Source organism: Camelus dromedarius, chromosome 17 (assembly GCF_036321535.1).
Source record: "Camelus dromedarius isolate mCamDro1 chromosome 17, mCamDro1.pat, whole genome shotgun sequence".
In the NCBI taxonomy this organism is placed as follows: Eukaryota; Metazoa; Chordata; class Mammalia; order Artiodactyla; family Camelidae; genus Camelus; species Camelus dromedarius.
The window spans coordinates 12,499,126-12,518,053 of NC_087452.1; the positions used below are offsets into that span (position 1 = coordinate 12,499,126).

An 18,928-nucleotide genomic window follows, 5' to 3' on the forward strand; every position below is an offset into this window, starting at 1 on the left:
CCAGACAGAGGTGGTAGGTCATATTTATCATCTGCGCTTATATTAAAAATGGGTGCAGAAGCAAGACATGGTAGAGACAGAAAAAAAGGCTATTATTTCTGGTGTGTTCTAGCAGTCTTCTCCAGGTAAAATCAGACTACTTAAAACATTCTTCACTAACTGTACTGACTTTAAATCCTCAAATGATTCAGAACCAGTGAAGATTAACAGTTATTCTGACCTTCAGTCAGATCCGTATCAGAAAACTCACGAGAAATTGAGAGTGTGAGAGTTTTGCCAAAAAAAAAAAAGAAGCATTTACAATACACTTAGGTAACCAGATTTATTAAAGAATGAAGAAAAGAAGACAGGAAGGAGAAACAAGAAAAGAGTGAGTCTACAAAAGACAAACTATTAAGAGGAGCTAAATCAAATCAAATCATATATATTCAATTATATATAAAATTCTGACAATAATTTATAAATGATTTCAGTAAAAATAAATTCATCTGTACAGACAGAACTCTGACATCATTCTCAGGAATGAAAAAGATACGAGGGAAATACATGACAAGGAGGAAAAACAGCAACAAAAGGGCCACTTAAGCATGAATTGTGAAAATGCACAAAATGGTATTAAACCTATAAAAGTATTCAGGAAGAAAACAATCCAAGATGTTATGTGAAAAGCATGCTGTGAATCAAGATGTATAATATGATCCCATTAAAAATTATGTATTTGTGCATGAAAACTTATGTGTATATATGTGTGTGTGTGTGTTCATACAAATTATTAAATTTAGAAACCTAGGAATGTATACGGTGGTTTTCTCAGGGTAAAGGGAAGGAATACTAAAGACTTTTACTCTCTACATAATGTATCTGCCATTTCAGAACCTTTAAATACTGTGTAATATTAGTGTAAATGGGAAAAAGAAACAACAGCATGAAAATATTATCAGGAAAGATAAACACCAGAATTAATTACAACTTACTAAAAAATTAAGATACATACCATTTTTTATTCTTATTCTAAACCATTCAGATTGGCGTATTTTATTCAGAACACATTAGGAAGCTTGTTAAAGTGCATATAACTAATCCTCCTCCTAGCAATTTGTTTCATTAACATCTGAGTGAAGTACCAGGGAATCTATTGTCAACACTACAAATATCTTGTGGTTGAACTATAATACTATGTTCAGAGCACCCTTTATTGATAGGAAATTAAAAATCACAAGTATATCAAGAGATAGATAACCAAATGTAGCAAAGGCCAGAAGTTAAGTCACAAAAGAAAGTGGTAAAAACTTAGCTTTTGACCCTTTGGTTGGGGGAAGGAAATAGGGAAGAATGATTGAGCTGTCTTCATAGGTTGAGTTGCTGTCATCTTCGTAAAGCACTCTCCACTGATGTCCAGAAAGCAAAAGTAGGACTGGTGGCTGTTGAGGGTTACAGCTTGCTGTTTTGACTGTATTAAAATACTGTAAAGTCCAGTTTAAACTTCAGAGTTATACTGGATGATTTATGAGGTAATGAGTCCTCTGTCATTAGAGATGACCAAGCAAAGGAGGGATGAGCATTGCTTGAGGTGTTGCAAAAAAAGATTTATTTTTGCAATGGTTGGGAGGTTAAACCTGTTTCATAAATGGTCTACTCTACCCTCAGCACTGCTTTGGTATTTCTAAGAGTCTGTGCTTTCAGATCAAGTATGCATAAATGCAACTTGCTTTTTATTTTTTAAAATATGCTTTGACATTCTTGTCCTGTTCCCAGGTATTGAATCCTCATTTTCTTTTGCAAGTCTCTACTGGAGTCTTTTATCATTTCGTGTGGTCTCCTGCTTCTAAGTTTCTTTACTGATGTCCTCTGCTGCCTCACTTCTAGCCTGTCTTCACCAAAGAGGTGCTCAAAGGATTTTTGTTTGAAACTGGAGAGCTATCTAGATAGTAAATTTTTCTTCATTATAAAGAAGAGGGGAAAAAATGTAGTTCAGATTTCCCTGTTGTCAGTGACTCCCGATCTTTAGAACCTTCTTTGAAATAAAGACAGATCTTGAGCAAATTCCCAGGTCCATGTCTCAGCTTAGGGATCTTTATTCAGTGCCTATGTGGGGAGCTCTCTGAAATCCAAGGTAAATCCTTTCACTTAACAGAAATTACATATTGCCACTAGTGCCCAGGAAATCTTTGTATTCTTTACGCTATAATCTTGGGACCAGAGATTGTAATTTTCATCTCTCCCTTTGGTGAATTCATCTTTATCTTAGTCTGATCTATTCCTACAGGGGGTGTTTCCTTCTTCCATAGTGGAACATTTAGAAGCTTCTGGAAGAATATGGTTCAGAAATAAGGACAATCACATAAGGAATAATTTTAAAAAACAAAGAAGCACTTTGATTTCATACATGTTTCACCATTCCAACAATTTGTTTGGTGAGGCTAATGGGATATTGCTAATATGCCTGCTTTACAGAGGAAGACACTGGAGTAAGGAGTATAAATGTAATTTCCCAGAATCATGTTGTTAACATGTGAAAGGGGTAGAACTTGAACTTAGATAATTCAGATGTCAAATCCTTTGTTCATTCCCTAACAGCACCTATCTTCTTTTTTGTGTATCTACAGCAGATCCTCTTTTTCTATATCAGTATATTCTTCTTGGATATTCTGCCTCACCTCAGACTTCCAAACCCCAGCTCCCTGCATGTCTGAGCCTACTCACATCAAGGACTATTGTCCCTCACCAGCCACTCCCTCCCCTATCAATACTGCCTGTCCTGTGTTCAGTTTCCTCAGAATCTTGTAGAACACATGATTAACCTGTTACCTGAATTACTCCAGTGTACTTATAGCTACTACTAGCAGGGAGTAGAACACATTTGTCAAACTTCTAAGAAGGAAATCTTCTCTCTGAAAAGGCTTCCGTTTAATTTTAAAATGTCAATGTGCATCAGAATCACCCAGAAGACTTGGTAAATCATAAACTGCTGGGCTCCACCCTCTGAGTTTCTCATTTGGTGGATCTAGGGAGAAGCCAGAGAATTTTCATTGCTAACAAGTTCCCAAGTGGTGCTGATACTGGGGAAACTCTGCTTTGAAAATCACTGCTATTAATGACAGAACTTGGTCTCCTCTGTTGATCATGCTAGAAGGAAATCTGGATTTTGATAAAATGGTGGCCACCTTGTATATTTGCCTTGGAGTGGTATGTGGGAGCCTGAAGAAAAGGATATTCCTCAATTCATAGGTTCTTGGAATGTCTGGGATGGTAGGGACCTGAGATTTCTTCCAGCCCAGCCTCCTCATTTCACAGGCAAATAAGCAAAAAGGAAGACTGCAGTAGCTCTGAGGTTACAATTCAGGTGTCATTTTGTGCCCCTCTGTGAACTAGTGAAAATATAAAGCTGCACGTCCTTCCTGTCACTTATTTTTCCTCCTGCCTCGCTCCCTTCCCCCCACAGGCTACCTCTTCCCATTCATCCAAACAGCCAGCCTGCAGTGGGGGCTTTTATCTATTTTGTTCCATTATCAGCCACTGCCGTGCTTAATTTGTGTATTTTTTAATGGGGAAAGAAGAAAAATACCTTGCAAATTGGAAGTTTAAAATCCTTCCCATTTGGCTTTTCTTAATTAAATGTATAATTCATGAACCACTTAAGTTGAAACCATTGAATTTTTAAATATTTTCTCCACCATCTATGACATTTGTCTGTTATTAATGATTGTGATGTTTTTTCTTTATGATGATTCAGCAGGAACATTAGAACTGAATGCTAATTGGTCCTCCCTGAATCAGTCTGTATTTTCACATTGACACCATCCTCTACAATTTCATTATTATTAGAAATGGCAGATTTGCAGTAAGCAGTTGAAGACTACGTGCTGCTCTTTCAAGCATACAACAAATCCCATTTTCTCCAGAGCGTGATTATGTTTTGACATCTTTTACAGCCCTATATCGTGTACTGCAGTATTTAAAATATAGACACAAAGATACATGCAATTATACCCATTATATGGGATGTAATTTTTATTAGAGGGGAAGCATCTCCTGTGAAAGAGACCAGTACTGATCAACACTGACATTGGGAACTTCTGTTGGCCCTGTAGAAAGGATCTCAAGATTGGTAACATGTTTCTTGAGGTAGAAAATAAATGAGCAGAATAAAGAGTCTGAAGCATAGTGCTCAGATTTAGTGGGTAAATTCCCCCCTTTGGAATATTCCAGTATGTGTGTACTTTACTGCAAACCTTGTGTAGTGCTCCAGGGTTAAATGTGGCTGGCTGTTAGCTGGTAAATCACTGTTATGTTAGCTCAGTGGTGAAAAGCTAATCCAAGAAAAATAATTTCTTTTCTGGGTTGAACTCATTGATATTTGTGGTGAGCAAGTTTATGATGCAAGCCAGAAAACTGCCCCACCTTTATAATCACTCCTATTTCAGTTCACATTTGTTTCACAATTACTGCTTGACCATCTAGTTTTTATTAGGTCCCTTTGATTTATAATACCTCCTGTTTGGAATCATGGAGATGGCTGCTTTTGTGGCCTACAAACAAACAATAAAGGTCCTCTGAGTTCTTGTGGTTGTTGGCTTCCAATGAACTCTAGGTCAGCTTCTGCACTGGCAAATCCTTCTTGGAGAAGCAGTAAAAACTAAGCCAGCTTCTGGGTAAACTTCAGGGAATCCTCCAGTTCTAAGGAAGACTGGGCAAGTCATGGGAGAAAATACACAAGGACAAGACTTCCTCTTTCTTCCTCAGTTTCCGTCCTCCATGGGTGAGCTTAATATAGTGAATGTAAGAGATGGGCTACACCAGTGGTTCTCAACCAAGGATGATTTTGCCCACGTGGGGATATTTGGCAATGTCTGGAGCCATTTTTCATTCTTGCAAGTGGAAGAAAAGTTGCTGCCAGCATCAAGTGGGTATAGTCAAGGATGCTGCTCAACATCTTTGCAATGCACAGGACAAACCCTGTAACAAAGAATTATCTCACTCTATATTGTCAGTCGTGTTGACATTGAGAATCCCTGGGCTATTTAAATGGTAGCAGACTATAAAATGAGAGTTCTGTTTGATGTGCTGAAAAGTAAGGAAAACATTCTTCCTGGGAGTGAACAAGATTCTGAATGTGGAGAGAGGAGATGCAAACCGTGGGATCTAGAAAAATTAACTCTGGGACTCTGGTCCTGCGTGGAGTGGGAGAGCCATAGTCTTTCTGGTTCTAATAATGTGCACTAATTTTAGACAAATCAGTCCACCTCTCTCAGTGGTGTTTACATCTTCTCCAGTAGAGATCAGAACACTTGTTATCTCCTGTTATACTTTCTTTAGTAATTATTAGGTGTCTGTTGTGGCCTGATTATGCCAGACAAAATTAGTCAGTAGACTAGAAGTAGTGGTGGTTAGACAGGCTCCTTTGAACTACAGACACGTGATCTTGTCCAATTTAACATTAACCTCTTTAACATAGTTACTCAGTTTGGAAAATGGAGATGTTTTTCTAGAAAGTATTGTAAGAGTTAAGGTATACCAAATGCTGAACTGAATGCCTGGTGTGTATTAGGCACTCCTTATCTTATCAAACCATCTACTTATGTATGGTAACTTCCAAATTTAGTTCTCCAAACCAGACTTTTCTCCCTAAACACATCAATTCAACTGACAACTCAAGAGTTTTCACTCTGCAAGCTAGACATCTGAAAGTTAACATGTCTTAAAACAAATTCTTGATTTCCCCTATCCCCAAATCTGTTCCTCCTCTATTGGCCTCATCCCAGAATGTGGCACGCCTTTCTTCCAGTTGCTTAACCCACAGGTTAATTATTATAAATTATTTCAGCTATCCCCTGTAAATATATCCTGAATATGGCTACTTATGCACCTGCCCACTGATATCATCCTGGTTCAAGGCACAATTTATCTCTAACCTGAATCGTTGTCATCACCTTTTAACTGCTAATAGCTTTGTCCCTTTATGGTCTATTTTCAAAAATAAAGTATTAAAACTGAAACTCAGAGAAAGCATGTCATTCTTGTGCTCAGTATCATACAGTGTGTTTTCCAGTGTGTCTCACTCACTGGAAAATTCAAAGACTGCAAAATATCTTCAAAGTAGTGCTGACATTTCATCTGCTCTCCTGTTTCCTCATTTTTCTTTGTCCACAAATGCCTCCCTGCTGTTCGTCCAACATGATACAGGCTTACCATGGGTCCTTTGCTCATGTTGTTCCCACTGCCCAAACTGCCTTTTCTCAATGTCTCACTCACTCCTTTAGTTCTCTTCTCAAATGTCTATGAAAGCTTCTTTTACTTTTGAATATATAAGAGCAACATCCATCACTCCTGTTCCCTTTATTTTTCTCCATGGCTTTTATTATCATCTGCTGTATTTTTAAAATCATACTTGTTTACTGTGAGGCTTGTGGAACTAAGGACTTTGTTGCTTTTACTCCGCCATATTCCTAAAACTTAATAAAATGAGCAGCACTTGGTAAGTACACAATAAATATTTGTTGAGTTAATACATAGTACAAATTCAATAATTATGGTTATTATTATTATTATTATTATTATTATTATTATTATTATTATTATTATTATTATTCCAACAGGCAACTATTGGTCCTATCTGCCTTTTACACATTTAAGCGACATTCAAGAGTCACATTGTCACTGCCAATTTGACCTGCCCACTAAGACAACACCACTGTCATTTACTCCAGAAACAGCCCAAAACAACAAACTAATTGGGAGGAAAGGGATATGAAAATTTAGCATGTTTTCTAAATATAATTTTCCTCTTTATTATCTAACACAGTTTTCAGACTTTACTGGGAATGATTTTCAATTTTAAGTTGAATTGTCAACATTTTTATTGACACAAATACAATTGCTACGCTCAAACAACAGTGCTATCTTTCTAGTATGGACATAGATGATCCAAACTACTGGCATAGATTCAGCTGTTCTACAAACCTAAAAGATGTATCTGAGGAGAGAATGGAACATTTCCTTTAAAATGGATTTTAAACCCATGATTTTTATGAGCTCAGGATTGAGAGTTTTATATCCAGACAATAAAGGGAAAGAATGCGCTTTACTTTCCATATGATGAATCTATTATTTCACAGTGAAGGTGATTTTAATTATTTTAGACAACATGTACCATTTATACACTCTGTCTTTTTAAACAAATTTTCATGTGAGGCCAGGCTCGCTCACTGCACTCATGAAGATCGATTGACTGCTTATTTTCATATTCATCCAATAGCTTTGGCTCCAAGGGTTTTATGTTCACTTCAGAAGTTTAGAGGAAACTCTGCCTTCAGTCCTGTTGCAGATGGCTTGTGCAGAATCTTTGTTACAAGTGGCTGAGGCTCTATGCAAAAGCTCACCCTTGCAGTGAGTGAGAGCTCAAGGTGCAGAGATCTCTCTACATCACATTTTGAAGTCCATGTCAAGGCTCAGTGCTCCCTCCCCCATTTGAATTAGTAAAATAAATATTATATTGCTTCTTTTTGTCACATAAACCTGTGTGTGGAGGAATGACCTTAAAACTCTCCAGAAACATATTGGAGGAAAAAAAAGGTCTTCATTTAGCTGACTACTAAATTTTAGTTCTGCCCGACACCAAGAAGCCAATTAGGAGAATTGTATTTTTCTGAGATGGGTATCCAAATTAAAAATAAGAACTATAATAGATAATGGAAGGGATTGTTAAATATAGGGTGAAGATCAGGGAAGTCATAAACTACCAATGAAAAAGTTGAGGAGAAGGAAAAGTGATGTCTAATGGGAAATGAAGTGTTTCAATCCAATGTGCATTTTAGCCTTCTCTGTGTTCCTTCCATAAAACTTGCAGTGAAACTTACATTTCTCTGAAATCTTTTTGAGTTATGTATTTTAGGATGATGAAAAAGAAGGATGAGTCTGGCTCTACTGGCATAGATTCAGTCACATTCACAGAGCTTATCTCTGGTTAGGAAATAGGATTAAGGAAGAAAATATACTTCTCTCCTTAGCATGTAGAGAATGGTTCCTGTTTTGTTTCCAAATATCACATTTCTAAGAGACACAGCAGAACGTGCCAGTTTTGTGTTCTGGCGTTATTGCCCAGGTTCCTTTTCTTCTCCACTGTGGGTACCTTTATCCTAGAATAACCTTTGTCTGTAAACATCCTTCCCAGAAGAGGAGTACATCTGCATCTGCATTTGTGGTTACTCTAAAAATTGTTTAGGAAGCATCTGCAGGAATGTCTGCTCTGGAGTCTGATCTCCTTTGGTTTATTGGAAAGGAAGGCCATCCATATAACAGAGCCTGTTCAGTTTGGTTTATGCTGATTATTCTATTTCACTGAGTTGTGACCAATCATTTGTGCGGGAAGTCCATTTACACATGTTTTTTTCTTTTGTTTTGGTCCTGGAGCTATTCTTTGCAGGGTAAGTGCATAGGATTCCACCTAGTTGATTTTTTTTTTTTCACTCTCTTATAGTTTTTTGTTTTTTAAAATATGAAATACACTGAAATGTATTTGATAGGCCTGCCTTGTTAAGAAAAAAAATTGCAAGTTTTTTGTGAATACACTACAGAGAAAGCATGAAGAATTTAGGATGTTCTGATAATATCAAGTTTAATAAATGATTTCTCCCCTGTTACTGAACTACTTGTGAGACTCATTGCTGCTGACTGGGTATATAGAAAAAGGCAACAGAACCAAACTGTCCAAAAAATGATGGAAGCATTTCAGACTTTCTGGTCTTCTATCACTGTGGAGTCTACAGTACTTTTCTTTATAAGGAGCTGTGTTAATATTTACAGTGAGTGTTTTTCACATATTAGATATAAAAATAGCTAGACCATGCAAACATTTTCTCCATCCTGCCCTGCTAACCCTATCTACACCAATTAATATACTTCTCGGGTGTGTCTTTCTGACTGCCGAGTGCATGAGCAAACATGGAGCCCTTGAAGAGATGGAAATAGAGGAGGGAACAGTTTTTGGAAAGTATACTATGGTTGATAGTATACTAAAATAAACCCCCTTTGACCCCTGCCCACCATCTGAGTGTGGTGTGACTTATGAATATGGTGAGACGTCTCCTTCACAATTACATTAGATTAGATGGCACAGTTAAAGTGACTTTATCTTTGGTGGAGCTGACCAAATCAGGTGAGCCCTTTATGGGATGGGATGCTTCTTGGCTAGAGAGATTTGAAGTATTAGAGGGAATTGATGCAAAGGAAATTCTCCGTTGCTGATTTTAAAGATGGAGGTGCATGTGGCAAGGAGTGTGGGCAGCTTTTATAAGATAAGAATGGCCCTTGACAGCTGGCCAGAAAGGAAATGGGGACCTTGGTCCTAGTACTGTAAGGAACTGAATTTAGCCAACCACCTGAATGCATTTAGAAGTAGATTCTTCCTCAGACTCTCCAGGAAAAAAAAAAATCCCATCTAGTTATGACCTTGATTACATATAATTACAAAGACAAATTACAGACAAATACAGAAAATTTCTGTCTCTAGAGCTGGCCCACTTTAAACCAGTGGTCTACTAATCCAGTTTATAGGTTATCTGACCTATATGTTCCTCTTCTTTCTTGAGGTCTTTCTTCACACAGTTCACCCTCACAAGAAGGTGAAGCAGGAAAAAGAAGAATAAGGAATTGTTTTAATGAGCCAATTAAAGACAATCTAAGGGCTGCCTTTTAAAAATACATAACATTCATTTGCAAATATTTTTACTCTACACTACATTTCTGTTTTTCCTATTTAGAGTAAACAAAGTGGAAAATAATCTTCACTTCTGTCAAGTCTCTTTGACCAATGCCAGAGCATAAAATGACACAGCCTGACAGCAAAAACAAATATGATTTGCATATCTTGTCATCTTAGATTATGGTCCTGAAAAATAATTTTCTTATGGTTAAAAAAACAAGCACCATCAAATTTTTGTGTGCTCTGGAATAATATTTTATCTCAGATAGTGTTGAAAGCATTGTAACTCTTCCCTAATATTTCAAGTGAGCATAATGACATACCACTCTGTAATAATAGTGAATAAAAATATTGTTAACTTCTAATTAGTTTTTTTTCTTTTTGTGTCAGCATTTCACAAGATTGTATAAAAATGAAAGTAATGGAAGAAATATTTTCAAGATTTTGAAGGATCATAAATAAGGTTTGGTTTAATATTAGAAGAAGAGTTGCTTGCATTTTATTTTAAATATTTGTTTTATCTGTTTCCAAAAATTCTCCCATTCCAGAGTGCAAATCAACTGTAGCAGAGGCAGTGGTGATTAAGAGCTTCTTAGGGTCTGGGAGCCAGACTGCCTGGACTTGACCATTGGCTTCCCTGCCTACCAGCTGCATGACCTTGGAGCATTACTTAACCTCTCTGTACCTCAGTGTTCTCATCTGTAAAACAGTAAGCATTATAGTATCTCCCTCATACTGTTGTTGTATAGATTTAAAAAGTTAAGAGTGTTTAGATCTGTACTATGCAAGTACTTGCCATTATTATTAAGCTAGCTGTAATATAGTCAGTATGATATTGGATTGTACTAAATAAAATGACTTTGTGGATATTTTATACTGACTCCTTCAGGTTCACTGTTGGTTGAGAAACTACCAAACTATACCAAACTGTATGGAATTAGAGAAAATGCAACCCCAAGTGGTTAAGAATCAGTGGGTGGTTTAGATCTCTGGCAATAGGCTAATTCACTGGCCCATCTCCAGATTCTACCAAAGTGGAGAATTGCATTTACTGGTTGATTTTCACCATTGCTAGGGGATATTTTGATTCAGTGCCGTCCAAGGTTTTCTTCCAATTAAGGGGTAACTTCCCTCTTCTAATAATTAATATGAAGTTGCCAAACAGAGTGCTGGAATTTACTTCTCCATAGAGCCCGATAATAAAAATAAAATAACAATCTTAGCTTTATTTTTTAAATAAAATATTAGCCATTAGATTAATCAGTTTACATTCATTAGCTCATTTAACATTCACAACAATAGTACGATATAGGTATCAGTGTCTCTATTTTACAGGTGAGGAAACCAAGCTTAAAAGGTTAAAAAAATTGTCCCTTGTATTTCAAGGTGACAAGCACCAGATTATGACTGTTTGACTACAAAGTCCCATTGCTCTCACATGTGTATAGTGTCATGCTGCACCTCTTTAAGGACATATCTGTTGAATGGCTGATTGAAGAAGTATTTTTAAAAGAAAATATTTGGATTAAGACGGTTTGGATACAACAGGATAACCAGAAGAACTTTCATTGTCCCTTAGATTTGAAGAAGGGCTACCATTGGCTTTAAGTCCTGATGTGCCTACTTTATTCTTCCAGTGATCCATTAATGGTGTGACCCAAAGTAGCCCCATCATACCTCCAAAGTGTGGCGGTGGGCCACAAAGAAGCACCACACCTTGACCTTCTCGGACGGACACTGTGCTTCTTGTTTTAGTTTCAAAGTCTTCAATATCTTGAACAACAAAGAAAAGCAGGTTACAAACTAGTTATTTTGCAGGAAAAAAAAATTTTGAGAAGTTTCAACTTACTGTTAACAGTAATGAACTCTCACGCTTGTCTGACCAGAAGATTTAGTTGATTATCAATTGATATACACTGATTATATGTCTCAAGATTTTGTCTTTCTTTCCTTCTGTCAGTTTAATACAATTAAACAGAGTATATGATAAAGACATTTGTTAACATAACTCATTTTCTGTTTACTTTTATTCTCCCAGGCAGCCTGTAGGCCAACAGGAAATTTTTTAAACTCAGCATATATTTACTTTTCCTGCCCAAAGAAGGTGCAATTTTTAAAAGGTATGTAGCAAATTTTCTACAGTCTTTAGTATCTTAGATTAATGGTAACCATTTTGATGTGTGGATGAAGTCTGTGAGAATTTAGCATGGAATATTGTGAGGGAAAGGGCTTTAGGTGGCTGAACCAATGAGAAGAAAGGTATATTTTCTAATTACTCTTGATCTGCTCCTTCACAAAGCAACTTCATGGTCTTATTTGGAATGTTGTCACTTCCCACAATACAAAAGAATCTTAGACATTCAGTGTTGGAAGAGATTTTGCTAGCTATCTTGTTAACCCTTCCATCTGAGCTATAAATCTTTCAACATTCCTGGAAAACAGTCACCCAGCCTCCAGGAAGGGCTAAATTGTGTAACTTCTCTGAACCTTAGTTTCTTCACCCATAAAATTCCTTTATTTATTCTTTCAGTAATTTAACAAATTTATATCGGATCTCTACTAAAAATTAGGAAGGGTATTAAGGGCAGAAGATATATTGGTAAATAAAGCTGTCATGTACTTTGCCCTTATTGTGCTTACAATATATTTAATAGGAAAGGTAGAAGATTAACGGAGGAGAAATGTGTGTGTGTATACACACACATATATAATTTATATATGTATATAAAATATATATATATATATAAAATTTTCACATTGTGCTAAGTGTTGTGGGGTGGAGACTGCTAGTTGTCTTCCAAAATCTACTTTCCTTTCCATAGTAATAGATTTATAAAACAAATACTATATCTTTTCTAACCAGAGGATACATTTCCCAGACATATTTGCAGCTAAATATGGTAAACAGAAACTTCTTACCTATTTTGAAACTTCCACCTATTATGTTTGAGAGGAAATATCCACACAAAAGTTGATGTTCTCCACATACTAACCTACCCTTACCACCATCTAGATTGCCAAGGACATGAGAGGTCTTATTGGAGATAAAAGACCATTAGCCTCAGTATTTGAATGACTGCTGGAGCAGAACCACAGCTGATATTGAACACCCACTTTGGACTACTATATTAGATATAAGTAAATGTCTATGTTGTTTGAGTCATTTTGGGGGTCTCTTTGTTACAAGTTTAACTTTTTACCCTAACTAAGATATCCTGTGAAGGAAAAAAACAGTGCAGATCTGATGGATGAGAGAAAAAGATAGCCATTCAATGATGATATGCAACACGGAAAGAATCCCTTGCAGAAAGAAAAGCAGGACTGAAAACCTAGATGTGAAAAATGGCAGGAGAGTTTCACGATACTGAAAGGAAGCACATATTGGGCAAGGTTTTATGAGACTGCAGTAGTAATGAGGACATTATGAGCTATTATATTACATTCAGATCATAGTAAAAATACAAAGGGAGTACATGGAAACAACTTAATAATATATCAATGCAAAAGTTGACTAATATCTGGAATATTCATAAATGGCATGCCATCAGTGATTACAGAAAATGTACTAAATTAAGGGGAATACAGTATAGCTCAGTGGTGGAGCAGATGCTTAGCATACATAAGGTCCTGGGTTCAATCTCCAGGACCTTCATTTAAAAATAAGTAAATAAATAAGTAAAACTAATTACCTCCTCCTCTAAAAAAAAATAATTAAAAAATATACTAAATCTAAAAAATGGACCTAGAAAGTTATTGGAAAGGAAGTCATACAGTTAAGTTAAAAAAAATGCTTAATATGATAATAACTCATTATGGAAGTAAAAAGTAAAACCTAAATATGAGCATCTCTTTAAATTGGTGTGGAGAAAATTATAGAGTGATTTTTTTTCACATTGGTTATCTCAGTGGACTGAATGGTAGATGTAGAAGTGGAGATTATTACATTTTTTACTGACACCTCTCTTTACCTTTTAAAATACTATAAAAATTATGAATTGGGTGTGCTTTTTTAAGGTTTGCTTAATTTTAATTAGTGTACTGTGCTATAATTGCAGTAAATTATTGGTGTGAATTAGAGGAATTAAAGAGTTATATTTTGGATATCTTAAATATGTATTATCCATGAACTATCTAAGTGGCAGTATCATGTAAGCTATGAAATATCCCTGCACTCAGAGAAGAGGCAAGGTTCAGATTTACAAGAGTAGAATTTGTCACCATACAAATAGAATTCAAAGCCATGGGAATGGATGTAATCCACATAGGATGACTCAAATTTTTGGTATAAGCGATTTGTAAATAGTCATCTAGGATTAAAGCCTGAAAATCGTCAATATTTACAGTTAGAATAGAAGACTATGGGGAAAGAAAGAGAAGGGAGGGAGGGAGGGAGGAAGAGAGACAGAGAAATACAAAGAATGTAGAAAGCAGCATCTAAGACATGGGATAAGATGTGGACAGAGAATTTTACTGGATTAGACAATATGAAAGTCACATGTGATCTTGATAAGAGAAGTTTCACTGGAGTTACAGGTATGAAGCCTAAGTGATCTGAGGAGTAAATAATAGATAGTGGATTAGGTCATGGAGATCACAGGCATGTAAACTCTTTATAGTTGGCTATGAATGGGAGGTAAAATTTAGGGAGAACAGGAGAGGGTTTGGAGAGTGAGGGAACTAAAATGATGTAAATGATCAAGTAAAGAAAGAGGTTGTTGATTTAGGACACAAATTAGGGTGAAGTCTGTGAAAAGCCAGCAGAGTGGTAGCCAGAGCCCTCATAGAAGGACTGACCTCAGTAAGACAGCAAAAGTCAAGACAAAGGTATATGTGCTGATAGACAAAGACTGCAGAGCTGTGAGTTGGTTACATGGCAAAGTTTTTGGTAGTCGTTTCAAATTTCTCAGTGAAACTGATAGGAGAGTGCTGGGTGGATCATTTGTAGAGGTAGAATATGCAATAAACATACCTACTTAGCAGCATTGTCATAGGGGTTCACTAACATAATGAGTTTAAAGTATGTAGCATACAGCCTGGAATACAGTAGGTCCTCTTGTTATGTGGTAATTACTATGATTATGACATACCAAGCAATTAGGGCATACCGTTACATTTTCCTCTGACCAATTCAACGTTCATATACACTAATGTACAAATACAAGTTGAAATAACACACTTCTAATAAAATAATTTCTAGATGGATGATTCAATTTATAGATTCAAAACACCCACATTGTTTATCTCTCCAAATAATAGTATTTCCCTTTCTTTTACACATTGCTTACTGCTCATGAAAAGTAAAAGAGTTCAGTAAAATAAATGCACTAGATCCAACACATAAGTTAAATAACTCAGACACACACACACGTGCACACACACACTCTCTCTCTCTCTACTTTTAATAATGAAAATATTTGTCCAAGATAGACTCTACTTACTCCCAACTAAACCCCTTCCCCTTCCTCTTTAGTGGTCATTAGCTTTATACCTGCTTAGGATCTGGAGCACCTTATGTATTTCTTCTAGAGGATTTTTAACCAAATATGCCCCTTTTCCTCTTTAGCCATAAGGAGAGATCAAATCAGCCTGGCACCATTGATGTAAACTATTGCCGTGTCTTGAGTTTGCACCATTGTACACGTGACTCAATAAGAATCACACTAACAAACTGTATTTAAAACTAAAAATCAATATAGAACTCATTGTTTCTATTTCTAGCAGTAATAACAGGTGAGCAGCTTAAGGGTTTTTTCCCCTTACTATTATTATTGAAAGGTTCCATTAAATTGTCATGACTTTTTAATGGTCACAAAAACAAAAACTGTAGCAAAGGAGTAGTGAGAAATTGAATGATTCTATGAAATTAACAAGCTTTTTATTAAATTCTCTCAGTGTCACATTGTCAGTGTTCCATGCTCACAGTAACATCAATCATGTTTTCAGTATTAATCAGAAGCCATTATAACACACTGTTGATAAGGCCATGGATCCTTTAATATATTCTGTGTTCACTTCCACTTAAATAGCATCTGCCTGTAACGTAATTTCTCCATGCCTTTTATGATTACAATGGGGTTTCTATTAGCTGACATGAAAGGAAATCAACTTTTTTCAAAAGTCGCACAAGCTCTATTAGCAATCAAAACATAGTCATTTGAAAATAGTACTGGCTCACAAGTTTTAATTAATAATTCAGATGTTAAAACTGTTTAATAGCACATAGAAGATAGAGAAGATATAATTTTGCCTTATTTAAATTAGATGCCATCTTTGTGAATCTACTTTGAACAAGATCTGTTTCAAGTATTCAACCTGTATTTGAACAGGTACCTCTCTGCTAGCCAGAAACCTGATATAATGGATTATTTTAAAGCAAAATTCACTGAATTAGGTAGACATACAAGCATCCAATGACATTTTCTTTGCTCTGTAATGCCTTTAAAGACTCTAGATTTATTCTTCTATAAGGAGAGGCCAGAGAGAACCGCTCTTTTCTATTTTTGTCCTATCCATTTTTGCTTAAGAGAAACATAGCTTGGCGTGAGATTGTTCCCTGAGACGGTCTCAAATTCTATAATATTTGGAGAAATTCCCGCAAACCACAAAGGTGACCTGCCCAGGCTGTCCTTGTGCTCAAGGTACAAGTCCTGCTGTGCTGGTTGCTATTAAAGACCCCAATTGTCGAGGTTGCTCTCATTAAGCCATTCTGATGACCAGGAATTATCGGATCCTGTGGTTTTATTGCTGGTTTTGGAGGAAGCATTTGGCAGGAGCATAAGCAAAAATGCAGTCACAAACAAGGCTCTGTTCCAAAGGCCAGCGGGAAATGCCTGAGAATGGCCCATAAAATGAGCTTTAAAGAATTACTGGGCCATATGCTCTCTCCTGGAGCAACCAAGGTACAGTGGAGGGACAAGGGCCACCAAAATGTACTTAAAATTAAGTCCAAGCAATGCTAAGTATTGCAATGCCTAATTGTAAGGAGAATACATCTTTGCAGCTGCCACGTGTAGGAATGAATCTCAGCCCAATTAAAGCGAGAAAACTGTGTAGTTGCTGCCAAGGCCTGAGGATCACAATCAGAGGATGTGCTTGGCGGTGCCAACCCGTCACAGAAGGAGACCAGTGGTTTGCCAACTCTCATAAGCTGGGAAGAAGACTGTGGGTATCCAGAGTTTATTGACCCTGACCAAGAGAACAGCACCTGAAAAGGCAGGGATGGGAAAAAATATTCACCAGGAAAACGTCCATGCTTCAAGTAGGACATAATGTAGTTGAGTTGTTCACATATAAGTCATACTATTAACTGAATCTTTCCTCATTTGCTGGTATGCATTATTTTATTTTAATGTTAAATATTCTTTTTCTTTTTCATATATCAAGAATAACCATTATGTGCCAGACACACAGTGAAGCAGTTTCATTGAATCCTCATCATCAGTGACCCTGGAATGTAGGTATCAACGTCACATTCATTTAACAAAGGAGGGTACTGAGATGCATAGAGGATCAGCAACTGACTGAAGAAGAACTGAAAAGGAGATAGTCTGGTTCCAGGGCTCACACTGTCAAACATGATGCTATTCCAGATGTTAACTGGGATCTCCCTGCCACTTACAACGTATAAAATTGGCATAAACTGCCACTCTATGTTCAAACAAACACATACAAAAGCTCAACGCCTTTCCAAAGAGTTCTACAAATTCCTAAGTTGGTGTGGGAGTGCTGTAGGTTTTAGAAATAGCTTCCTTTCTGATATCGTCACACCTCTGGATCCTTTTTTTCCCCCCTCTCCAGGTGTAGTTCTTGATTTATCTCCACCCTTTTGTCCCTGCAGACAAGGAACTCAGCCACTTATCTTCACCTACATACCCCTCCTACACACACACACAAATATGAAGCACCACCAATACCATACTTTGTGCCTGTAGTCAATCTTAGGGATTTAATAAGATGTGACCCAAATACCTTAAAATCAGATATTAGATATTTAATTCTTAAATGACCTTTAGCCCTTCTCTTCTGTTGCTTTTATCTGTTCTCTCTCTTCTACAACATCCTCACTACAGTCTTCTCTTTGAAGAGTGAGGGAAACCAAAATCTTCCCACTTTCCTCTGCACAGAAGTTTACCGCCCTCCAGCTCCTACTACCACACTAAGAAATTGATGGATCTGCCCTCGTTCACACAGCTTGTAATTAAAGGAAATAAAATATAATTCTTCATATCATAGCTCTACAGGGCATTTGCTTAACCACTAGGCTTAACTGCCTAACTAGTGCTTCACCCAAGATAAAGACCATATGATCTGCCCCCAGACCCAAGATGATGCTCATTTTCTCTTTCCTCACCTCAAAAGCAATTTAATTTATGTGTTTCTTTGAGGACATTAAATCTGATTTTAAATTCTATAAGATTTCTTTCACCCTGCTCCTGGCTTTCCACCAGTCAAATACTATTTTCCCCCTTTGCAGATCCTTTTGAAGAAGTCTCAGCGTTGAAAGCTTTTGCTAGAGTAAACAGGACTGAGGATACTTGCTCACCTTCGTGATGCAGTTCCCACATTGCAGGTACGTGCTTTGTTTTTGGCCTACGGCAAAAACGTCTTGCTGGGTGAGGAGAAGCTGATACCCTGCCCAGTGAAAGGGAAATGGTAAAAGATACAAAGGATAATTCTGTAGTTTTGCATTAGTCTTGCAGAATTCCCAGATAAAGTATATGTAACTTTTGAAATTAAAACACTCTTCATGCATCTCAAGATATTATAGTGAGGTAATTCTGAATTCATATCTCCATCAGTTTTCCCCTTCAAAGAGGATGACTCATGGAGAATGCCAAAATTGTTCATGTTACTGTTCTGTATTTCTTGGGTGGTTTTGAATAAGCTGAAGTTCTTGGTGTTGTAATTAATTTTCCCAGGCCTTTATTAAGTGTCATACAAAAATATCTCTACTTAGACCAGTTTCATTTTCTACCATCATTTTCAAGATGCTATATATTTAGTTACAGAGTTTGTGACATTATTATGCTTCCTGGCACAACTCAATAACATAACATGACATAACCTAATCAAGCACAATGCTATTGTCAAACTCTGTAAAAGAGGCAATAGCTAAGTCTTGATATTAGACATAAATTTGAAGTGGTAATATGCAAGCAGGAAGTAAAGAGGTATTTTTTTTCTTTTTTTTTAACATTTTTTATTGATTTATAATCGTTTTACAATGTT

At 36.6% G+C, this 18,928-nt stretch overlaps 1 protein-coding gene across 1 annotated transcript in view; it reads right to left on the minus strand.

Annotated features, from left to right (window-relative positions):
- LOC105095302 (contactin-6) overlaps window positions 1-18,928 on the minus strand; it is a 255,776-nt gene that overhangs the window by 92,021 nt on the left and 144,827 nt on the right. The window contains exon 5 of the mRNA XM_010987428.3: window positions 11,378-11,473. Coding sequence (XP_010985730.2) covers window positions 11,378-11,473 — 96 coding nt within the window. The remainder of the gene's footprint in view (window positions 1-11,377; window positions 11,474-18,928) is intronic.